The 26,298-nt window shown below is 40.8% G+C and overlaps 1 protein-coding gene across 1 annotated transcript in view; it reads right to left on the minus strand.

Annotated features, from left to right (window-relative positions):
* TRPC3 (transient receptor potential cation channel subfamily C member 3) overlaps window positions 1-26,298 on the minus strand; it is an 81,520-nt gene that overhangs the window by 49,944 nt on the left and 5,278 nt on the right. The window contains exons 2-3 of the mRNA XM_060088902.1: window positions 9,526-10,297; window positions 1,168-1,356 (exon numbers count right to left, since the gene is read on the minus strand). Of these exons, the coding sequence (XP_059944885.1) occupies window positions 1,168-1,356; window positions 9,526-10,297 (961 nt within the window). The remainder of the gene's footprint in view (window positions 1-1,167; window positions 1,357-9,525; window positions 10,298-26,298) is intronic.

The raw sequence follows: 26,298 nt of genomic DNA on the forward strand, positions 1-26,298 counted from the left end.
TGTCTTTGATGACTAAGAACTGAACTTGCTTAAGAGCCATCATTCTGAGAATGAATTTTCAAATGCAGAAATGTGATTAGCTAATACTTATTGAGCATCACCATGTACTATGCCTGTGCTAATTACTTTACTTGCATTAGCTCATGTAATACTTAAAACAACCGAAACAGTAGTTGTCCCCACCACCAACGAGCAGAACGTGGTTTAGACTGATCAAGTGACTTGCCCTGTCACACAGAGAAGACAAGTCAGGACTTGAACTCTTGCAAGTTGGCTCCAGGGCCTGCCCTCTTATGCACCATGTCACACTGCAGGAAGGAGAGAAGATTCCATAGATTGACCAGTTCATGAAACCAGATCTATTCCTGACAACAGCTTACTTCTTCGTGATTTAAAGCGCAAAAATTTAAGTTATATAAAATATGTATAAGTGATTAGATTCTGGATAACTGAGATTTTTATCATAAGTGAAACGTCCTAACTACAATTTACATGAATTATTTCAAAGGCCCATACAAGTAGCAAACACATAATACATAACTGTTCTATCTTCAGTAACCAGAGTAAAAAAGTAATCATAATTTTTTTTTGGCAACTGCATAAAATTCCATAGCTGTGTGATCTTAAACACATCATCTAAGCTTGGTGAACCTCGGTTTCCTTATAGAATAGAAATCTCATCATCGAACACCTATTTTATAGTTGAAATGGATAATAACAAAGGCTTATTGCAAGATTAACATGCGAATGTAAGTAACAGTGCCCTACAAAAATGTTTACAAGTAACAGATTTTATTATCATTAACTGCATTTTAATGAGCAGTTTACAAAGCTCTTTTGCATATCTTAATCCACTGAAATCCCACCAAGACCCTGAAACAGATAAGAGGTATTATTTTCCTTTTATATGAGGAAAATGAAATTTAAAGAAGTTTTATGACTTCTTCAAGGTCCAAAAATGGATAAAAAGTGGAAAGGATCAGAGCTAGATACTTGACTCACAACTTTACCGTGATACTTCATTTAATCTCTTTCATGAAGTGAAATAAATCTTCTTATCAATAACATCTATTACTGCTATTATTTAAAAATCTTTCCTGGGATTATGGCATAGTTGATATTACATGTTTATTCTAATATGGAGCTGGATGAAAGTAGGCCACTCACCTTTTTGACTTCATACTTAATGGCAAGTTTGACACGACTCAGTGAAGCTTTATGCCTGTGCATCTCCAGAGGCTCTGCCGATTCCAGATCTCCATTCAGAATGGCTTCTACCTCTTCTGAGTCTCGGCAAAGATCCAGCACACCCACTACGAAGTCTTTGCATTGCATGGAGAGCTTGCGATAGTCATTCTAAGACCAAGAGGTTTAGAGTTTAATACAGAGAATGTGCTTTAATTCAATGGAAAGTGTTTAGGGGTTTTGTGAATTAGAAAAAGTCTCCCTACCTCTGGGTAGGAAGTTGCAGCCCCCAGGTGGATGCAAGTTTCGCTCAGTAGCACCTAGACATGTGTTAGAAGTGAAAATTCTCAGATCCCACCCCAGGTATCCTGATTAGAAACTGACGTTGAGGGCCAGCAATCTGTGTTAACACACTCTCCAGGTGTTTCTGATACACATTTATGTTTGAGAATGATGGTTCATAGTGAAGGCAAAGAGAAGAATAGGTACCAACATGGAGGGTATTTTTTCTTGTTTGTCTGAAGGGCACATTATAATGTCCTGCAGAGCTTCTAGAAAGAGAGAAATGTCTGATTATATGTAACTGAATTCTCAAGGGTTGCAGAATATAAATACCTGAGAGAAAAATTTTCAGGCTACTGGAACTAACACCTTGCTAAAAATAATCTGTGAATCTTTAATTTCATTAGCATATTTATACAGTGCCATGGACTGGTATGAGGAAGTCAGCTGTCAGCATTCCCTGTTACCTACTGAATGGAGCTCTATTTCTAGCCCATTGATTCCAGTCTAGGTGTCAATGGCCATCTCTTGGGAAAGGGCCTTACTTTTGCAACCCCCAGCTCCACTTCTACAGCTTTCACTAAAATTTTAGCCTATTAAGAAAGTTAATCAGATGATAATCGAATTTGGTGCACTTGAGGAAAATAGAATCCCCCATTCCAACATGTCCTGAGATACTGTATATGTCTAATAACTGAGTAATATTTAGCACAGCAGAATTTCTGTGCTTCCAAAAATCATACTTTAAAAACGATGTATAAAGAATTTCAATTTTTTTCCCCTTAAATGATTAATTAACTTGATTTGATGGGCAAAAATCATGTCACCAACTAAAATAAACAAGAAGAGGAGAGACTGTTTAAAGCCTACACAGACTAGAATAGTTTCCATTTCAGATATCAGAAATCCAGATAAAGAACAGTTGCAGTTAATCCTTTTCCCCTCATAAGGGAACAGATAAAATGAATAAAAACTTCAATCTTTGGTTTCCATTCAAGTTGGTACCATGCAACTGATAAAATTAATAAAATGTTCAGTCTCTGGTTTCTATGCAGAGTGTCAGTTAAATATCCATCTGCCTTCCATTCCTGAAAGACTAATGAAATATTTTATTATAGCATCCAGAAGAAGTGTTATCCATGTCTGTTTCCATATAAAGCTCCCCTTTTAATACAAGTTTTTAGATGAAATTTCCTCATGTTACTCGTCAGTTCAGACTGTTCTGTAAGATTTGGTGCAACACAGGATGGCCAATTCTCCATTGATCAGAAATAAAAGAGACTATTTTCTATTCTTGAAGAAAACATAGGAACCAATTTTTCAGTAATACCTGAATAATAACTCATTATTTTTTAAAAATTATAATCTGTAAAATTATCCGATCTTAAGGAAAGCTTTGTGGCTTTTTCATATCTACTAAAAGATCAGTCAAGAAGCAAAAAACAGGTAACCAAGTTGCAAGGACAACACTGTTTTCATAACAATGTAAACATTTCCTGCTGGAAGAAGTCTGCTATCCAAGTACAGAAAATAATCAGAGCTGGAGGTCGTAGCGATTTCTTCTACTGGGATTGTGGGATACCATTTACCAATATATGCAGAGCTCTCAGGGAAGGTGGAGAGCACCACTAAAGATGGCCTTTCCTCAGTTGCAAAAGGAACTATCTAAAGTCTGAATTGCATCATGAGCTGACTCTGTCCGTTCTACCAGGAGGTCCTGTCTCATGTTGCTTCACAACTCAGACCGTTTATCTGGTCTGGATTTTCTAATGATGCTGTCATCTTAATTTAGTTTTGCTTGATCATCTTCACTGTGTCGCTTTTCCATTACCATGGCCTTCCACAAAGTTACCAGATGGATCTGCAGCCCACTTTACAGAGCAGGAACTCAAAACCTGGAAGAACTGCTAAAGCCAGAGGAAGAACAACGAAGCTTGTGCCTCATCACAACCTGTCTACAGGTTTCAGCAGGTTTTTAATGTGTATGGTTTAATCTTCATTCTAATCCCTTTTTATCCTTAACAGGAAAATTGAAATTCAACTCTAAGCAGGTGTGGTCCTGTCAGATCCTTTCCCTAATAATAAAAGAGGCAGGATAGTGTAGTGATTAAAAGGATAAATCTGAAACCAGACTTCCTAGGTTCAAACACTGCTTCTACCACTTACTGCTTCTACCACTGTGTGATCTTATAGAAGTTACTTAGCCTCTCTGATGAGAATAAGCCTATCTAATATTGCTACTATGAGGATTAAATGCCTTGAGTGTGCTTGGTACACATCAAATACTATAGAACTGCTTCAGTGTTACCAGGTACAGCATGTTACGTAGAATAGCTAGGACTGGGACCCGAAGGCACCCAAATCTAGGCTTAGCAGATGGGACCTTGGCTAAAGTCTTTGTTTTCTCATTTGTAAAATGAGAGGTGTGTATAGTCAGATGATTCCTAGAGTATTTTCCTGCTATAAAATGCTATCTTGCTTTTGGATTACATTCATTTTCCTCTTCCTTACAGTCCTACTGTGATATAAGTTGAAATTGTTTTTCTGCTTTAAAGAGGGGAAATCTGAGGCACGGAGAAAACAAATGGCTTTTTTTTTTTTCAAAAAAAGTGCATCTGATTCAGAATTAGGAAATTAGTAAATTTCAGCTTAATAAATGACCAGCTTCCTTGCCACTGACATTTGAAGGATTAGACAAGGAATCCATCCTGTCCAATATTCTGTTTCTCAAAATAGCTTCAGATAGCATTTGCACATCGAAAATACTTCTTTAATAACCTGTCACCAAGCTGTCCTCCATTAATCTATCTATATCTATATCCTAGAATGTTCAACCCTTGGGGTAATGACCTTCACATGTTTTCGGCACCATGCCTCCTGCACTCTTTTTTTTTTTTTTTTTTGCTGTACGCGGGCCTCTCACTGCTGTGGCCTCTCCCGTTGTGGAGCACAGGCTCCGGACACACAGGCTCCGCGGCCATGGCTCGCGGGCCCAGCCGCTCCGCGGCATGTGGGATCTTCCGGGATCGGGGCACGAACCCGTGTCCCCTGCATCGGCAGGCGGACTCTCAACCACTGCGCCACCAGGGAAGCCCCTCCTGCACTCTTAAAGGAACTTTGAAAACTGCACGGTGGCTGAGAACCTTCCGTGAAGCATCTAAGTGATGGCAGTTTGAAGGATGAGATACTGGATCTTACAGGCCATTGATAAGATAAAATAGTCATATGTGTCTGAAACGGAAAAAAAAATCACGTCTTTTTCACTAGGGAACACGTTGTCTTTTTTTTTTTTTTTTTTCATTTCAAGGCCAGTACTTTGAGCTCAAAGCGTCTATGGAAAGAATATAGTGAACACCATGGAATAGGGCAAATTAAGTGACCCTGCCACAGAAATAAGCTTCACTTCCTGCTCTTTCAGAGCTCCGAGTCTCTGGGTCAGTGCTGTGAAAGCACTATTTTCTCTGTCGAAAACCCTGACAGGTGGACATGAGTGTGGGATGAGAAGGCAAAGAGGTGAAAGGAAGACAGATAAGAAAAGAATAACAAGGACAAGTGAGAATGGGAAAGAAAAGGAACATTTAGTCAGGGGAGAGAGACCCGTAGTCCTCAGAGACTGTAACTTCCAAAGAAGTGTCTGTATTTTGGCTCAGAGATGGTTATGCTACATGACTGCTTTCCATATAATTCAGAAAAAGGAAGTGTGAGATCTAGATGATTTTTGCATACCCTTAGATATTTGGCAGCTTTATGGATGCCTTCTTAAACTCAGTTGTGTTTTCTCCTCTTTTTGCCTCTTCACTTATAATAGTTTCCCACCTTTGAAAGGTTATCAAAGGTGACTCTTTATGTAAGGGTAAAAGAGATTCCAAGTATTATCAATATGGGTTTAGCTGGCTTCAAGGGGAAAACTGTGAATAACAACTTTTCTTAACATTGCTTCACTGAGACTACTTCTCTGGACAGAATTGCATACATCACCATCTTTCGGAAATTATTAAAACATAATCTAACCACAAAGCTACAGTAATCAAGACAGTATGGTACTGGCACAGAAACAGAAATATAGATCAATGGTACAAGATAGAAAGCCCAGAGATAAACCCACGCACATATGGGCACCTAATTTACAACAAAGGAGGCAAGAACATACATGGAGGAAAGACAGCCTCTTCAATAAGTGGTGCTGGGAAAACTGGACAGCTACATGTAAAAGAATGAAATTAGAACACTACCTAACACCATACACAAAAATAAACTCTAAATGGATTAAACACTTAAATGTAAGACCAGATACTATAAAACTTTTAGCGGGAAACATAGGAAAAACACTCTTTGACATAAACCACAGCAAGATCTTTTTTGATCCACCTCCTAGAGTAACAGAAATAAAAATGAAAATAAACAAATGGGACCTAATGAAACTTAAAAGCTTTTGCACAGCAAAGGAAACCATAAACAAGACAAAAGGACAACCCTCAGAATGGGAGAAAATATTTGCAAATGAAGCAACAGACAAAAGATTAATCTCCAAAATATACAAACAGCTCATGGAGCTCAATATCAAAAAAACCCCCAAACAATCCAGTTAAAAAATGGGCAGAAGAGGGTTTCCCTGGTGGCGCAGTGGTTGAGAATCTGCCTGCTAATTCAGGGGACACGGATTTGAGCCCTGGTCTGGGAGGATCCCACATGCCGAGGAGCAACTAGGCCCATGAGCCACAACTACTGAGCCTGCGCATCTGGAGCCTGTGCTCCACAACAAGAGAGGCCACGATAGTGAGAGGCCTGGGCACCGCGATGAAGAGCGGCCCCCGCTTGCCACAACTAGAGAAAGCCCTCGCACAGAAACAAAGACCCAACACAGCAAAAATAATTAATTAATTAATTAATAAACTCCTACCCACAACATCTTCTTTAAAAAAAAAAAAAAAGGGCAGAAGACCTACATAGACATTTCACCAAGGAAGACATACAGATGTCCAAGAGACACGTGAAAAGATGCTCAACATCACTAATTATTAGAGAAATGCAAATCAAAACTACAATGTAGTATCACCTCACACCAGTCAGAATGGCCATTATCAAAAAATCTAGAAACAATAAATTCTGGAAAGGGTGTGGTAAAAAGGGAACCCTCCTACACTGTTTGTGGGAATGTAAATTGATACAACCACTATGGAAAACAGTAGGGAGGTTCCTTAAAAAACTAAAAATAGAATTACCATGTGACCCAGCAATCCCACTACTGGGCATATACCCTGAGAAAACCATAATTCAAAAAGAGACATGCACCACAATGTTCACTGCAGCACTATTTACAATAGCCAGGTCATGGGACCAACCTAAATGTCCATTGACAGATGCATGGATAAAGAAGATGTGGCACATATATACAATGGAATATTGCTCAGCCATAAAAAGCAATGAAATTGAGTTATTTGTAGTGAGGTGGATGGACCTAAAGTCTGTCATACAGAGTGAAGTAAGTCAGAAAAAGAAAAACAAATACCGTATGCTAATGCATATATATGGAATCTAAAAAAAAAAAAAAAAAAAGGTACTGATGAACCTAGTTGCAGGGCAGGAATAAAGAGGTAGACATAGAGAATGGACTTGATGACATGGGGTGGGAGGGCGAAGCTGGGGCGAAGTGAGAGTGGCATCAACATATATACACTACCAAATGTAAAATAGTTGGCTGGTGGGAAGCAGCAGCATAGCATAGGGAGATTGGCTTGGTGCTTTGCGATGACCTAGAGGGGTGGGATAGGGAGGATGGGAGGGAGGCTCAAGAGGGAGGGGATATGGGGACATGTGTATGCATATGGCTGATTCTCTTTGTTGTGCAACAGAAACTAACACAGTATTGTGAAGCAATTATACTCCAATAAATATCTATTAAAAAACAAAAAACATAATCTAGAACATTCCCTTTTGTAGAACCTCTTCTACAGACTTTCAGTATATATCAAGCAAAACGCTTAAAAACAAGGTTTGAGTGACACTTGGAATAGTGAATTAACAAATTTAGAATTATACTTTTTATTACTATGTTGAAATAAAGTGACACTTAGACTTTGAATGCTTTTCTCTTCTCTTCAAACAGAATTTGAAGTTTTTTTTTTTCTTTTTGCGGTATGTGGGCCTCTCACTGTTGTGGCCTCTCCCGTTGCGGAGCACAGGCTCCGGACGCGCAGGCCCAGCGGCCATGGCTCACGGGCCCAGCCGCTCCGCGGCATATGGGATCCTCCCAGACCGGGGCACGAACCCGTATCCCCTGCATCGGCAGGCGGACTCTTAACCACTGCGCCACCAGGGAGGCCCCGAATTTGAAGTTTTAAATTTGCTTTACATGAGTTCTGTCAAAAAAATAATTCATTTTAGGTACAAGGAAATAAATCTTTTCAAATACCACATAATAAGATTCAAATAAATCTTTTCAAATACCACAAAGAATCTTTTCAACGGGAGTAGATATAGGTGATATTTATTTTCTTCTTTTTATTTTCCCACATTTTCCAAATTTTTTACAATAAATATGTGTAGCTTTTATATTAGAAAAGAATGTCATGGAATAACAAATAAAATTATACTAAGGCCAGATCTCCAGAAGGACAAGATGAGTGTTGATGGATGTCGAGGGAATTTGGTGCATACAGAAGGGAAAAACCCCCCACAAAACTTTCCTACCATTTTCTTTCAACTACTTACCTTGAATTATATTGCTAGTCACATTTGTGTAGCTCATACTTAAGTGTGAAAAACTGCAATAATATCTGAAAAGCAGAATCATCACTTTTTCTGTGATCTGATACCACAACACTAAATTAAAAAGATTAACTCAGCATACAGAAAATAATTCAAGGAATCTATGCCTAGAATCATCCTCTTAGGTGGATAACGGGAGGCAAGAACCTGCTGAAAAACAGTCTGACTTTGACCCGATCTACAAAATCTCCTTTTGCCCCAGATTTAATAGGTAGAACCATCCAAAATGCACAGCAGGCTGTAATAATTATATTTTTAAAATGTTCCACTATTAACGTATAGTTTTTAATAAAAATAAATAATTCTGCTTGACTGGAGATGATGTCCAGAAAAAAAGTTCACTCATACAAAAACAAAAAAATCTATTAAAGCAAATCAATCTGCTGTCCTTATTATTTTTGGGTTGACCTCATGTCTATGGCTCACCATTTTGAATATTGTGGATTTCACTTGTGGATTTCAGGTACAGCCGTTTTTGTCACAAATAAAATGACTTTAGTCATTCATTTAAAATTTTATATTAGCCTTTTGACTTTCAGTCTAAAGAGATATACAAAGGCCTTCCCTGGTGGTGCAGTGGTTAAGAATCCACCTGCCAATACAGGGGACACGGGTTCGAGCCCTGGTCCAGGAAGATCCCACATGCCGCGGAGCAACTAAGCCTGTGTGCCACAACTACTGGAGCCCGTGCGCCTAGAGCCCGTGCTCCTCAACAAGAGAACCCACCGCAATGAGAAGCCCGTGCACCACAGCGAAGAGTAGCCCCCGCTCACCGCAACTAGAGAAAAGCCCACGCATGGCAACAAAGACCCAATGCAGCCAAAAATAAAATAAATTAAAATAAAATAAATTTTTAAAAGAGAGATATACAAATGTTTGGGCCAATAAACAGTGCATGCAAAAATAATACTATTTCTATATTTTCTATATTGGGTGCCACCATACAATCAACTACAAAAGAGGAAGAATTTGGAAGGGAGACGATCACACCACATCCCTCCTTCAACAAAAGAGAAGTCTCGTGTACTACTTAACGCTTATCCAGAACACAGAGCAGCACCTTAATTACAGCTCTCTGATCTAGTATATACCCATCCTCAGAGCGAATTTATCACAGCTCCGTGGTGAGAAAGGAAAATCATCAGGTCGTTTCTGAACGATGCTCCCAGTCCCTCGTGGTTTTAAATCCACTGGGCGAAACTGATTCAGGAGCAAACTACGGAAGGCGCCTGGTGGCAGCGCGGAAGCAAAAGTGCGCGCAGGGCAGCCGGGGTGGAGCGCACAGCTTACCTTGAACTCCTTCTCTATGTTGGCCAGCTTGGCCAGCTCGTTGCTGAGCTCCAGGGCGGTGAGCACGGGGTCCTCGCTGGACAAGGACAGATACGCTGGGCTGGCCAGCCCCTTGTAGGCATTGATCCTCGAGCGCGAGTGGCTGAAGGAGTCGTGCTTCTGCTTCTCCGTGCAGTCCCCGCACTTGCAGAAATAGTCGTGCGGCCGCTCGATCCTGGCGCCCTTCATCAGCAGCATGTGCACCACCTCGTACTTCTGGCAGTGCGCCGCCAGGATGATGGGGGTGATGTCGGGGGAGAAGCGCGTGCCGTCCTCGTCGTAGGCGTAGAAGTCGTCGTCCTGCAGCTCCTGCTCAGAGGGGCTCAGGGTGAGGCGCTTGCTGGCCGCGAAACCCGGGTGGTTGAGGATGGCCTCCACGATGCGCACGTAGCCCTTGCTGATGGCGAGCAGCAGGGCGTCGCCGATACGCGCCAGGTTCTCCTTCTTGAGCAGCAGCTCGGTCACCTCCAGGTGCTCGTTGCCCACCGCCAGCTGCAGTGCGTTCTGGCCCATGTAGTCCACGCAGTTGACGTTCAGCGTCCTGGACTCCTCCAGCATCTTGCGCACCACTGGGATGTTGCCGTACTCGGCAGCGTCGAGGAAGCGCTCCTCCTCGGCAGTGAGGCTGGTGCCCCGATCGTTGAACATGAAAGCCGGGCCCCGGACAGCCTGGCGCCGGCCCTTCTCGCGCATCACAGTCTTGCGCCTCAGGGAAGGACTTTCCTCCATTGACCTAATCAGCAACAGCAACAAGAAAAAAAAAAAAAAAACCCCAGATGTATAATATTAAGGCATATTGCTTCCTCCCAGATGTCCGGCCATTTCTGGAGTACACAGCAGCCACCGCGCACATCTGTGGCCCAAGGACAGCCAGGTCCATTTCTGACACCCGCCTGAAATTTACACCTGTACCTAACACGGGGTGCTAGAACCCAGAGAGGGGCCGGAAGCCCTTCAGAACAAGTTCCTGTTCCGTAGAAAATGACATTCACAAGGAATAATAATATAAACGATTTCCAGACATCCTGCGTCTCCCTTGCGACCCTGGCAAAGATGGGACTCATCATACCTTGTGGAAATAACCTTACTACTGCTCTTAAAAGTCTTGAAAATAGGGGCAAGCAGGTACCTGGCACCAAAGCACTAGGCTTGAAGGCTAAAGAAATTAAAATTTTCAAGAATTAGGCCAGAACAATCTTCTCAAATCACTGCATATTCTTAACTAAATAAAATCATTGACACACACACAAAGCCCAGTATTTAGGCCAAGTATTATCTTTCAGGATCTTAGATTTGCTATTTTTTTTTCTCTTAAGGGTATCCCACTCCACTACCTCACCCCTCCAAAAAACTTACAAGATTCATTTTTTTCAATAACACAGACAAGATTTAGCAATTGTAAAATGAGAATATCAATCTAGATTTATTTATTTATTTATTTATTTATTATTTTTTTAAATTTTTTTTTTTTTTAGATGTTGGGGGTAGGAGTTTTATTAATTAATTTATTTATTTTTGGCTGTGCCGGGTCTTCGTTTCTGTGCAAGGGCTTTCTCTAGTTGTGGCAAGCGGGGGCCACTCTTCATCGTGGTGCGCGGGCCTCTCACTGTCGCGGCCTCTTTCGTTGCGGAGCACAGGCTCCAGACGCGCAGGCTCAGTAGTTGTGGCTCACGGGCCCAGTTGCTCTGCGGCATGTGGGATCCTCCCAGACCAGGGCTCGAACCCGTGTCCCCTGCATTAGCAGGCAGACTCTCAACCACTGCGCCACCAGGGAAGCCCTAGATTTATTTTTTTGAAAATAACTGTGTCTTTGTAATGAGTTGTTTAATTACCAATATTATATAGTTACCTCTTTTGAACTAAAAGGATATGGTATGATTTATGGTTTAAAAATCACTAGTATTACTTTATGAATAAAGCAGCTACCGTTGACAAAACAGCATTCACATAGTCAGGGGTTGAAAACTAACTAGAGAGGCATTGTCCTCCACGGGGGGCCTGGAGGTGGGCATTAGTGAGCATCTCTAGCAGGTGAACTCAGAGGCAAGTAGCAGTGTCCACTCAGTTCTCAGCTCTGTGGGCCCCAAATTAAGAAAGGAGGGCTTCCCTGGTGGCACAGTGGTTGAGAGTCCGCCTGCCAATGCATGGGATGCGGGTTTGTGCCCTGGTCCAGGAGGATCCCACATGCCGCGGAGCGGCTGGGCCCGTGGGCCATGGCCGCTGAGCCTGCGCATCCGGAGCCTGTGCTCCGCAACCGGAGAGGCCACAGCAGTGAGAGGCCTGCGTACTGCAAAAAAAAAAAAAAAAAAAGAAAAGAGCACTGAAGCCACTGTCAGAGGTTTCCCAGATAGAGACCAAGGAAATGTGGCCAGGCAAACCTATAGAGGTAAGGAAACCAAAGAAGTCGCCCACCAAGCTTGTAAATTTGTCCAAGGGTAGAGGGTGCTGTGAGTGGCCCCCCATTCTAAGGGCTCAACTAGTGTCAGGTGATGAACTTTAAAAAATTAAATATAGTATTTATATATACACACACATTTATATGAATATACTTATATATACACATATGTACACACACATGTATCTATGTGTAGGAATTTCTAGAAAGCAATACAAGAAGCCTTTCATTGTATTTATACCTGGGGCTCTGGGGAGTAGAACTGAGGAGGCACAGGGGAAGGGAGATTCTTACTTTTCACTTACAGCTTTTACACATTATGAATAGTTTTAGCCATAGTTTGAATATTTTTATTAAAAATAAAATTTATGTTTAAATTTTAAAAAATCTTAATCCCTTAGTTGACAAAAATTTTTAAAATATAGGTACATATTACATTATGCATAACCATTACACTATAATCTTTCTGAAGCTAAATAAATGCCATATGTTTGACTATTTATTATTAGTAGGTATGGTGTGTAGAATAGTGTGTGGAGTGAGGTGTGTAAAGTGTGTGGTGTGTGTGTGTGAAACAAGGAGGTGCAAGGCTGGTTGGAGGTGTGTGTTTTTTTGTGTTGTTGTGTGTGTCTTTGTTTGTAGAATGATGATTTTTTAGGTGGACAAGAACTGGGAAATAGGATTCACTGAACTGCATAGAAGAGACCTTTGTTTTAAGATCAAACTCTATGACAAGGGTCTTTTTAAAAATCTTAAAAATACTGTCATTGTAATAAGTTGACATACTTATTACATTAGTACAATCTAATGACTTCATTAGATTAAATATTACTATTAAGCTACAAACCGGTACTCTTCAAATGGCTAGAACTTCCATATTGTATAAATGATGAATTTTGTGTTTACCATTGATAATATGTTGACATTATTTATGACTACAGAATATATATGCAGAATATGTAAGTCTGCAGAATTCCAGTCTATCTCAGATAGGTTATCTTTGGGGAAATAAATTCATTATTCAAGTGTCACATCTTAATGGAATAGGGCTTTTTATCTAATGATTGCTACCTACAAAGAAAATTACTCATAAAAACCCTACCTTTTCTCCCAAAAGAGAGTGATCTGAAAATACCAGAAAATGATTCTTTCATAATTTTTTTCTTTGCATTTCTTAGTATTTTAAAGGTTTTTTTTCTTAGTATCTCTTCTTCTTTTGGAACCTATACCTCCGTTCTGTGTATTTGAGCTGAAATGTGGGGTTTTAGTACTATACAACACAAGTCACATGAGCCATTTTGATTTTGTCTTTAAAAGATTCTAACACTGAGTTAAGTGTGAAGTAAGATTTTTCAGTTAGAACAAGTTATACTGCTATTTCAAAATAAAAGTACTGACTTAGTGCTACTTGTCTTCATGGTGAATCCACATAAGAAGTGTCTTTTTTTTTTAACTTTCCTTACAGTATTAAGATAAACTTCATTAACCTGGACTGATAAAATGGTATGAGTCACAATCAGTTCATCCACAATGCATTAGCAGGGCCTCAATCTCGGCTGGTCTTGACAATGCATCTCCTCTGGCATGAGAAATAAGGAAAGAGTGAGGGTGAATGGGAGAGGATGCCTAACCTTAGTAATGCTAACACTAAAATCATTTTGCCAGACATTTTCTTACCTTTAGATCCTCACCCAGTGGGTCAACTCATTCAGCACTGCAAGGGTGCATTGGACAGGGCCTTCTTTCGGGTAAAAACATTGGAGAACCACTGACCTAAATCAGTTGCCCTACAAGCACAATGTGCAAGCTCCTTCATGGCTGATATGGATGGCTGGTAATATCTGATTGCTATGGACTGAACTCTGTACAACCACAGATCCATATGTTGAAGCCCTAATCTCCAATATGGTATGTGGAGATGAGGTCTTTGGGAGGTAATCAGGGTTAGATAAGGTTATGAGCGCAGAACCCTCATGGTGGAATCAGTGCCTTGTAAGAGGAGAAAACAGAGAGCTTGCTCTCCCTACCCTCTCACCACCCCCTCCTTGTGAGGACACAATGAGATGGCAGCCATCTGCTATCCAGGAAGGGAGCACCCACCAGAACCTGACCATACTGGTACCGTGATCTCAGACTTCTGGCTTCCAGAACTGTGAGAAAATATGTTTCTGTTGTTTAAGCCATCCAGTCTGTGGTACTTAGCCATGACAGCCCAAGCTGAGTAAGACACTGACCATACATCTTAAGGCAAAAAAAATTTTTTTCATGCTTTATGAAACAAACTTTGGATTCCTAGTACTTGTCCAAACACTTAAGCAGATAAAAAGTTCTTCCTGAGAAATATTTTTGTGCACCCAAAGGCAATCCTTTGCTCTATTCTATTCAGAGGCAAAAATATAAGCAACGCTCCTCAGTTTTCGTAACTTTGCCATCCACTCATCTGACTTCTAACAGTGTGACTTGAGGCCCACCTGCCTCAAGACCACTTGGAATACCTGTTAAAATTCAGATTTCTGGGCCCCATTCTAGATGAACTAAATCACTCTCAGGGGTGGGGCCCTGGAATATATATTTTAAATGAGCATCCTTTGCAATTCCTACACACACTGAGGGTTGGAAACCTCTAGTATAAAAACAATGGAGATATCCTGGATCAATGACTCCAGGCTAGGAGGCCTGTAAACACTTGTCACACTGGCCCTGCCAAAAGCAAAGTTGGAATAACATGTTTGAGTAGTGCAGGCTAAGGGACAAGCAGCCTTACATTCACTTAGGTTCCTTACCCTTTATTACCACTTAAAATTTGATCTTCAGGAAGCTATTCACCTGAATCACAGTAAATAAGAAGCCTGTAAAATGCCTTCACCAGTGACCATTTAATGTCATGCTCTTTCTTTTACCAAGGATTGATATTTTAAAAGGGTTACTATGTTTCCTTCAAAACTGCCTTTAAAGAGGCTTTCCATTATAGTATCTATTGTACGTTTTATGAGGATTCAAGTGCTAAAATTATCGTAGAATTGTTTATCAAGAAGCCTGTCTCGGGCCTCCCTGGTGGCGCAGTGGTTAAGAGTCCACCTGCCGATGCAGGGGATACGGGTTCGTGCCCCGGTCTGGGAGGATCCCATATGCTGCGGAGCGGCTGGGCCCGTGAGCCATGGCCGCTGGGCCTGCGCATCCGGAGCCTGTGCTCCGCAACGGGAGAGGTCACAACAGTGAGAGGCCCACATACCGCAAAAAGAAAAAAAAAAAAAAGAAGCCTGTCTCTCCAGATGAGTTTGCTTCCCTTGATCTAATAATATGAACTGTATACCCTTGTCTTTTTTGTGGCCCAGGGTACCCAGGAATTTAGCTTAGATCTAAAAGTGCTCAATTACCATCAGTATCCTAACCCAGGTTTCTGGCACAGTCTTTCCCCTTCTCCTAAATGATTTCTGACATAGATTTAAAATCAGTTATCCTGTGTTCCATGTGTCTTAAACTTATTTTATGGTTATCTAAATTCTTTTCTGGAAAACAGAGTATTAATAAATACCCCCTCATATGGGCAACCCCTGCCCACATTCCTGGATGGTAAGGTCAGGCTTTATTTGTCATTACTCAATGCCCCACAGGGAGTAGATACTCAATAAATATCTATTCAACTGAGTATTCAAATCTCTTCCTGGGCCCTATCCTCTCACCTGGCTTCAGCTCCCACATGTACAACTATCTGTCCTCTGGTCACTCTAAAATGCCCCAACTCACGTTCTCCCATAAACCAGCTCCCCTCCTAACAGTTGCATCTCAGGTTAGTTATTCAGGCTTAGCAATTTCAAGGTCATCTGTGACTCACTGTCTTGATCCTGTCAGTCACAAAGTTCTGAAGCTTCTCCTTTGGAATGTTTCCTGTACTGGACCTTTCCTTCCAATTCTCATTGCCAGCGCTATCCTCCAGATCTTTACCTCGTCGTGGCTGGATTATTAGAACAGCTTTCCGGCAGAGATGGCACAAGGGAAGGCAATGAAACTTTACTGAGTTCCTGGTATATGTGTCTGTTTCTCATGAACTCTCATATTTAATTCTTGTAACACTGCTAGGAAGCAGGTATTATTTTCTGTTTCATAAATAAGGAAACTGAGCTCAAAGGAAATTGCCCAAGGTAATACACAGAGTAAAATGCAGAACTGGGATTCAACCTAGGGTCTGTCTGACTCCTATTCTTCCTGGCTCTTCGTGCTGCTCCTGATTTCCTCTTTGTATCCCCACAGACATCCCCAGCAGCTTGCACTTCTTAAATTCTGCTTTTACTGTCACACTTCTTTTTTTTTTTTTTTTTTTGCAGTACACGGGCCTCTCACTGTTGTGGCCTCTCCTGCTGCAGAGCACAGGCTCCAGACGCACAGGATCAGCGGCCATGGCTCACAGGCCCAGCCGCTCCGCGGCACGTGGGATCTTCCCGGAGCTGGGCACGAACCTGTGTCCCCTGCATCGGCAGGCGGACTCTCAACCACTGCACTACCAGGGAAGCCCCACACTTCTCTTAAAACCAAACCAAAACAAAAACAAAAACAAACTAGGTCCTCAGCTGATTTTCAGGGATGCTGACAGCCTGCCCCCGCCCCCAACCAACCTTCTCCTCCTTGAGCCTCAGATTCATTCTTCACTGTCTTATAAACATATTATTCTGCTTATTTCTGTACTGTAAAGGGTACAGGTATAAAATATCCTAAACCATCAAGGATATTTTTTTTGAAAAATTAGCAAGGTGCTTTTCGATTTTGCCTTTCCAAATACAAGATCTTGACCCTGGTTAACTCGGGGACATCTTGCTTCAGCCTTGGGGTGTGGGAGGGATGCAGTATAGAGTTGCATGAGTTTAGGGGGAAATAAGATAAATTTTAGAGGAGGAGTTCACATAGAGAGATCAAGGTAATTTTTAGTGGTTTTTTTGTTTGTTTTTTGCAAAAAAAATGGGGTTTTGTAAGCAGAATTTGGGAAAAGGGAAATTGTCTTGAGGAAGAATTTGCTTAGTTCCTTTATTTCTCTAATTAATTCCAAAAGAACCTGATCACTGAGTGCTCTCGTCACACAGACAAGATAATTCTCCCACTTTTGACAACAAAGCCATGATGCTTACTGTCCTGGGAGAAGAAAGAAATAACAGAAAGGAAGTAAAAGTCAAGATGTGGATTTAGTAAGGTGAGGAACCCCTGAGGGTAGAGGGATTCTTGCCCTGCTTATTTGATTTGGAGATCTGGAACAGTCCTGCTTGGTTAAGTAGGGAATGGTCTGGGCTTTCTCAAGCCACCCTCAGCTTCCATGTAGTGTGGACCCTGCACTGAGAGCCGGGGAGCCTGCACCAAGACTAAGGATGACTGCTGGTGCCATGAGCTGGATAGAGGATGTTGCAAGCACCCAGGTTTGTAGCCCCCAGGAGCTGAGTTGAAACCACATATGCCAGAGAGCACATCTGGGTGACAAAGTCAAGTCAGCCAAGATCAAGTTACTGCCACTGACAAGCAGCACCCAGCAGACAATGAACACTGCCCAGAGACCAGAAGAGTCAGAGAATAGCACCCTTTCCTCCCTCCAGGGGACACATAAGCTCCCCTCCCCCAGTGCCCAGATGCTACAGAGAAGAGCAGGGGAAGGAGAAGCTTTCCAAGAGCCTGAGCAATTTTATCCAAGTGAGACAGTATTTCTTAAAAAGGAAACTTACTTTGTATTATCAAACTAAGATCAGTGAAACTGGCCTCACAGCATCCCTCCAGAGTGCCCTGAACTGGGGGTGGACATGCAGACCAGAAAGAGACTCCGACCCCTTATGGAGATTGCAGGGAGGAATCAGTAAGCAAAGGTCCCTTAGACACCGGCTCACCGCACAGGGAGGCACTGTTCTAGTTGACTAGGTCCCTGAGATAATGCAGGTCAAGAATTCCCATCTTATTAACCCACATAATTGCTTAATTAACTTAATTGCTTAATTTATTGATTGCTTAATTCATTTGCTGAATGAGAATGAATGTGTTTAGCAAGCAAAAAACAAAACAGAATTTTAAAAACTAATTTAAACCACAGATTGAACATCTGGTCAACTTTTTTCCCCACTAGTCAGCAGGTAGGAGGCTCAGGGGAAAGGCCTGTTATGCGAGCCACATGCTGCCCATACAAGTTGTTCTGGTTTCTTGTTCCTGCTACACCTGCCTCTGGGATGTTCCTTTTGTTTCTATCCCTGGGCATACTCTTATTCTTGCCCTGTGACAATTCAAATCCTTCTTACCTTCTGTGGCCCAGCTGACATTACACCTCTGGAAACAGAGGGTAAGGCTTCACACGGCAGTAACTAGAAGACCTGCAAGGTTCCGTTCATTCTGAAATGTTATCTTCTGAACCTTTCTGAAACCATTCCTGACCACTTCAGCCTGACCTTTTGCAATATTGCTAGTCTGTCCATAAATCTATACACTTTTTTTCCCCTCTCCTTGATTCTGTCTCCTTGATTATTGTCTCCTATGATATTCATGTCCCCTAAATCTGGTTGAGAATAAATGCCCCATGCTTCCTATCTTATTTTTCATACTTCTTAGCCACCTCTATAGTGCCTAATATATTAGTATATGTTCAAAAATACTTGTCAATTGATACTAATTCTGCAGATAAAGTGACTCAGAATGTTAATGTCCTTAAGGTCACTGAAAGGAAGAGAATTAGAAAATGAGAGCTCAGAGGTTCTCTCCTAGGGTCTCTCTACTTTACCACGCTGTCTCTAGGGAACAAGAAAAATGGATAACAAGTTGCAAATCAAAATAGCACTATTAAAATATAGGCTGAGGGCTTCCCTGGTGGCGCAGTGGTTGAGAGTCTGCCTGCCAATGCAGGGGACACGGGCTCGAGCCCTGGTCTGGGAGGATCCCACATGCCGCGGAACAACTAGGTCTGTGAGCCACAATTACTGAGCCTGCGCATCTGGAGCCTGTGCTCTGCAACAAGAGAGGCTGCGATAGTGAGAGGCCCGCGCACCGCGATGAAGGGTGGCCCCCGCTTGCCGCAACTAGGGAAAGCCCTCGCACAGAAACGAAGACCCAACACAGCCATAAATAAATAAATAAAATAAAATAAAATAAAATATAGGCGGAGCCTGTGCTCCGCAACGGGAGAGGCCACAACAGTGAGAGGCCCACGTACAGAAAACAAAAACAAAAACAAAAAAAACCCAGTCTCTAAAATGGCTCTTTGGGTTGAATCACAAGCTCTTTAGCACTCAGCAACAAAGGGACATTATTAAAGAAGTCCCCTCAAATCTTTGATTTAAGTGAGGTGAAGAATTAAGCAGCTACTCAATCTATCTAGCAAGCCAGACAGCAACCAAGCAAAGTAAACAGCACCAACAATGTGAGCCAAAGCAATAAGAATAACAGTCAAATTGCTTTGACTAATCAGTTCACCACGCTGAAGGAGGCACATGTGCCCACCAGCTAGGATCCGGTCTGTCCTTCTGTGAAGGGCAAGAAAAGCAGGAGGAGCCACGGAAGATAAGCAGTGAGAAAGGCACAGAGGAGGGGGAAGAAGTGTTCGAGAGCCACCACCATGTTAGCTACTGTATTAGGGATGCTGATAATGGGAAGTGGTAATGAAGGTGGGAAGCAGCAGGCACCTGACAGAGGACAAGAAAGTCAGAGATGAAAAGTCAAAAAAGAGACAAACCCCACAGTCCCCCAGGGAAGCAGGCACCTGTCAGTCAATGTGGTCACCTCTGGAGACATCCGACAGCTACACGCTATGCCTACGTGTCAGTGTGCTCGGAATGAGGAGAGGGCATCTGACAGTCTCGATAATGTCACGTTTTGAAAAATCTCTTGTATGTGTATTTGTGGAGGGGAAGCAGTAGAGTGGCGGGGCACTCAACTTGAGTAGCCCCGACGAGCACCAGCGTGCAAGGCTAGAGAGAGGCAGCCCAATCAGTCCGACTGTCTGTTGTAGCGGGGACAGCGCTCTGGGTAGCGCCGCTTTCCACACCACCTGCTGCTGAGCCTGCCTCTACCATCACCACGTACAGTCCGACAACATGCTGTCACGACCGCGGCCAAAGCAGCAAGACAAGGCACTCCGCTTCAGAAACAGGAACGCGTCGCTTTCATGCCTAAAGAGTCCCACCCCAGAAAACAGTTAGAATGTAGAGATTCCAGAACTTCTAAGTCTGGGGAGAGATTTGGATCTCCACAGTAATTAATTTCCTGAGAGTTTCTGTTGGCCAGTGTTATATTCAGAATTCTCCATGCATCATTTTAATAAATCTGTTAGACATCTGCTAATTTTGGTATATGCCCTAATGACTCAGTCGGAGACAAGAAGCTGTTGTTGGAGGGAAGCTCCTGTCTCTGCTTTTCATCGCTTTCCCCATCATCCCTCTCAGGAAAGTTCTGGAGACCCTTTAGCAGTTAAGACCAGAAAAGCAAAAAAGCTTTTAAGAGTGTGTTGTTTCCTCTAAAAGTCCACTGGGAGCAGAGGTGAGGACCCCTAACCACTGCCTGAATGAGTTCTTGGTGATGCTTCTTAAACGTATGTGCCCAGAAAAGCGTTTAGGTAAATGACTTCTAGAACTTAGATGTTTCTGTTTCCAGGAACTGCATTTTGTGTGTAACTTCATTGAACTGACTATTTTATTGTTTTGTGATTATCTGCTTTCATGCCAGTCTCCTCAACAATACTGTAACATACTTAAGAGCAGAGACTGTCTGTCTATATCTCTATATGCCTGGCTGTTAGTAAATGGCTGATGAATATCTATGTATTGGAGGCACAGATGTGTGTGTGCTTAAAGCGTTAAGACTGAAGACCTAGGGAAAAGACACTTATCCCCTTCAGATTCAAGCATACCCTTGGTCACATAAAATAATGTGTGGAAGTAGTGGTGGAGGGGAATTTGGAGTAATTCTTCTATAAAAAAGAATGTCATGAATACATTAATATAACATTATCAGGAATTAAAGTAATGTAAACAATCATTCTTCTTTCAAAACAGATTTCTGCTTAATCACATTCAATTCTTAGTTACACCACAAAATAACTGACGAATCTTACAGCTTGTGATTTTGATCTTACATAAAGTTACATTTTGTCAGGATAATTTGAGGGCAAACAGAGGATATATCTTAGAATTAATAAGCTTTTATAGTTAACAATTAAGCTTATCTTCAAAAACAAACTCATTTATTAAACTCAGTACTTTCTAAAACTAATTTTTAATTATTTCAGGAAGATTAGTGACAATGAAATTAGAAATGAAATATAAATTCATTCTATAATTGATCAAGAACTTGAGATAAAATGAACTCAATAATAAAATCAAAAACCTCTACTGACCCAAGAGAAGTTCATATTCAGCTATTTAAACATATTAGTCACTATCAATTAGATATATATTAACTTCTAATGTTATTAAAAGCAAAAGGATCTGGTTTTCTATCATTGTCATCCATATATGAAGTCAAAAGTCTGAAGTTTTTAGATTCTTGTTCCCATCTCATCACCCTGCGACCTATTTTTCAACAGAGAATCCATATGCATCAGTCCTATTTGACAAAATGTATTTAGAAATGCAAAACTGGTGTAAAATATTTCATAATGTCATGCTCTTTCCTTAACACATCATGCACTTGTGGACATTTAAATCTCATTTTTAAGAAAGGTCTAGGGCCAAATTCATATAGTCACCTATTATTTGAATAGTGCAAAGAAAAGACGGGAGTTTTCTTTTGAACAGGGGAAATTTTCTGACTAGATAAGTGTAGACAAATACCCCTGACCTAGATACTAAATTAAAGACAAAATGCTATAACAATCCTAATTATTCTCATAAAGTCACTGCTGAGCCCCTTATGCACAAGTGTGAATTTGGCACCCATAGTTCCCAACTCCAGACCTTCTATCTGGGGCCAGATTCCTCTGTGTACACCCTGCACAGGCCACTCTTCCAGCTCCCCTGCCAGACTGATAACTACGTAGTGTTGATTGCCTGAAGGGGGCTATCTCAGTCCTGAGCCAGGAAGTTGAAAGTATTCCTTCCTATGGAGAGCAGAGAGCTCTGCAAAAACAGTTGTCTTCCTCCCATTACATTTCCTGTTAAGTTTTATAAGGAGAAAACATGAGCAGACAGACGTTTGCTATCCTAGCACAGTAATGAAAATTTCCTAAAGTTCTAATCTACTCTTCAGATGTTGTCCAGGATCCTTTTACCTCTTTGATATTAAGAAAAGAAAAAAACCATAAATGATATTTGGCAGGGGTCAATTGTTCCTTGAGATATTCTTATCTCTACCCACCCACCCCCGCCCAATTCTTAATCCTCCTACTTAGTTTAAAACTTTTTCAAGTTGATCTGCCATCAGTAGTCAAATTGAAATGATGAATTAATTGAATCTCATAAATGAGTTAATACTAATTATTAGTTTCTTGTGTTGCTCCTCCTAGGAATAAATGCATCTAAAATTTCTTTGAGGAAGAGAGAAATGCTTAACCCAAACTCGGCCATAGTGTAAACATTACAGTCAAAGGAAACTGGAGATTTCACAAGGCCTGGGGCTGCTGTGAATTCAATGTCAACCTTCAGCTTCAGTTTCTCAACTGGACTAGATGAAATCCTTTTCGACTCAAACATTCTATTCTTCATCGTATTCTACATCAGTTAAATTTAGGAAGTGTGATTCTAAGATGATTTTAGTTGGGGGACTTCAGATGATCCTCAAATCACACTGTATAGATTACTATCTACTTCATTTGCCTAATAAGTTCAGCCATAATGGGCTTCCCTGGTGGTGCAGTGGTTGAGAGACCGCCTGCTGATGCAAGGGACACGGGTTTGTGCCCTGGTCCGGGAAGATCCCACATGCCACGGAGCGGCTGGGCCCGTGAGCCATGGCCGCTGAGCCTGCGTGTCCGGAGCCTGTGCTCCGCAATGGGAGAGGCCACAACAGTGAGAGGCCCGCGTACCACAAAATAAATAAATAAATAAATACATACATAAATAATACTGTCTTCACTTGGGCTTAAATGAATACCTAAAACACAATTGTAAGGATGTTTGGTTTCAAGATGATGGAATAAAGGCCTTTCTCATCCCTTCACCTCTCAAAAATTACCCCCTAAACAACATAGAAAACAAAGAACACATATTTCATCTTCCATGAAACCAGAAGTATTTGTAACCACACTCCACAATATATGAAAAGGAGATAAGTTGGAAGAATGGTGAATGATTTAACAGAGAGAAGGAAGGTCTAACCAGAGTGCCTATAACAAAAAATAAGCTGATCCACCCAATACCAGAAAAGACTTGGAAACTAAGGGCAAAAGAAATCTCAGAAAGCAGAGACAAGGCAGGAGCCTAAAATGGAGGAATCAGCTGAAATTTTGTGTAAGTGGTGTGTAGTAACCCTCCCCCTAGATTGCTAACCTCCAACTGATATGATCAAGTGACAACCCTCCCACATCCCTATAAGAAATATAGGATACGAAAACTCTGGAGAAATAGAAACAGAGATTCTCTAAATGTGGGGATATCAGGCCCAGTGGAGGGTAGGGACTAAGAATGGGGGGAACCCTGGCCAGTTCCAGAATACTAGCAGCCAGGTTTATTATCTCCCAACCCCTTCTCCCTTGTGACATTAAAAAAAAAAAAAAAAAGATACTGCATCTCTGAAATAAGAAAGAATGCTACAACAAAGGAATACTCATAAGACAAAAAGAGCTCTTAGAGATTAAAAATATAATAGATAAAATGGGAAAAAAATCAGTGAAAGAGTTGGGAAATATAGCCAAGGAAATATCTCAGAAAGAACAGAAAAGACAATCACTGGAAAGCAGGATAGAAGAGATACAAAAACTAGGGGATCAGACCAGGAGATCCAAAGTCCAAATAATAGGTTTCCAGAAAGAAAGAAGAAATATGAAAATAACAGGTAAGAAATAATAAAAGAAATAATACAAGAAAACTTCCCAGAACCAAAGGGCATAATCTCCAAATACTGAAAGGGTTCACCAAGTATCCAGTTCATTGAATGAAAAAAAGACCCATATCAAGGCATATCATCTAGACATTTCAGAACAACACTAATGATGAGATCATTCTAAAATCATCCTGAAGAAAAAAAAAATTAAAAACCACAAACAAAGGAAGTCAGAGGGTTTTGGAAGGGATGTCTTCAGGAAAACACACACAATAAGAGACTGTAAAAGATTTTGCTAAAGAGGCAAGAACAAGATGGAACAAATATTTACTCCATGAAAAACAATTAATTATAAAAGAAAAGAAATGCAATCATACTATACTACTTGACTCAGCAGTAAATAATAGTTACATGATCATAATAATGAAGACTTTAAGTAAGATATTAACCACAAATTGTACCAAACCATGTGATGGAGGATGAGGGAGAATAAAAGGTATAAGTGAGTGAAAATTGTTGCCTGAGAATACTGATGACATCTAAAAACATGAATAACAAGATAGTTATACCTGAAGGAGTTGTAAGTGGAATGAAATGGAGGGGACAAGAAGAAAAAAGGAGAAAACCAGGGAACTGCCATGGGTTTGCTGTTGTTCTTATAAGCTACTTTTTTTAGCATTAAGTTTTAAAAATATATTCTTCTTTTTTTTTTTTTTTTTTTTTTTTTTTTTTGCGGTATGTGGTCCTCTCACTGCCGTGGCCTCTCCTGTTGTGGAGCACAGGCTCCGGATGCGCAGGCCCAGAGGCCATGGCTCACGGGCTCAGCCACTCTGCGGCATGTGGGATCCTCCCGGACCAGGGCACGAACCCATGTCCCCTGCATCGGCAGGCGGGCCCTCAACCACTGTGCCACCAGGGAAGCCCTAAAACTATATTCTTGCATTACTTTGATACTATATAAAATAATTTACAACAAACCAACAAAAATGACGACTCTCTATTGTACATAGTGAAATTACTACTCTACAGGATAAACTAAAAATATAATTCAAAGTTTCAGATTATTAAAGGTCTCAAGTCTAATGCCGTGCTGTACTATTCTTGAAAATTATAACTATGGAGAAACCTGCCTCTTCCTTAATAATGCTAGTTTGACTTCAGTCCTTAAAGTCCAAATTCCTATCCCTGGAGATTCAACAGTGACTTGGAAAATCTCTGATTTCCACTCCAGTGGTGGAAGGGAAGTGCTACTTCCAGTCTGAAACACAAGCCATCATGCACAACACTGTTCTCAATCCCACAGCCAAGCTAAACCTAGACTGGAACATTTTCACAGGCCAGTACCACAGAAACTAACATCCAAGTAGACAATCTGGGTTACGAGGCATTGTGTACTCATCTTCAGATCCCCTATCACACAAAGTTGAGCATCAGAAGCTCTATTATTTTTTTAAAATCTTCTAATCATTCTGTGGCTTTATTTTATATAACTTTCAAAAAAATTGTATATATTTATGGTATATATACCATAAATATATACAGTTGACCCTTGAACAACACGGGTTTGAACTGTGCAAGTCCATTTGTACACATATTTTTTTAACAAGTATATTGGAAAAAGTTTTGGAGATTTGTGACAATTTGAAAAAAACTCACAGGCAAACTCTGTAGCCTGGAAATATTGAAAAAACTAAGAAAAAGTTAGGTATGTCATTAATGCCTAAGATATATGTAGATACTTGTCTATCCTTACATAGGCATAAGGTGAGTGACATTTAATTATAATGTTTAAATAATTAAATAATATACTTTAAATATATTTAATAATAGCAATAATGTTAGTTTTCTTACTGTTTTATAACTTTGCTTTCAAAGAATTACATTACCATATAGTATGCTTCTCTCTCTCTCTTTCAATTGGAGAAGATGTTTGTCAGCCTATCATCACAGGTAAGTGGTTTTAAAAAAACATAATCATGTTTCCAATACTGTATTATGAATATGGCATGGTAATAATACCATATGCCACAAGAATTCTATAATGGTTTGTTAGTTTATAGGCTACTGTGAAGCAGCCATATCGATTACCTAGGCTACCATAAAGCAATCATATTGCTGCTTCTTCGTTATCAATGCATGAATCATTATACCTGCAAATAAATATGAATTTCTTTTTCACATAATTTTTTCATTTTTGATGTCTAGTGTTAGTATCAATAATACATATAATGTCTTCAGTGTTCTGTATCATATAAGACAACATCATTGTAGGTACTGACAGATGATTCATTTTGTAAACAGATGACATAAGCATGGTATCAATAAATACAGTACAATACTGTAAATGTATTTTCTCTTCCTTATGCTTTTCTTAATAACGTTTTCTTGCTCTTACTCTATTGAAGAATACA

This window comes from Mesoplodon densirostris, chromosome 1, assembly GCF_025265405.1.
Source record: "Mesoplodon densirostris isolate mMesDen1 chromosome 1, mMesDen1 primary haplotype, whole genome shotgun sequence".
NCBI lineage: Eukaryota > Metazoa > Chordata > Mammalia > Artiodactyla > Ziphiidae > Mesoplodon > Mesoplodon densirostris.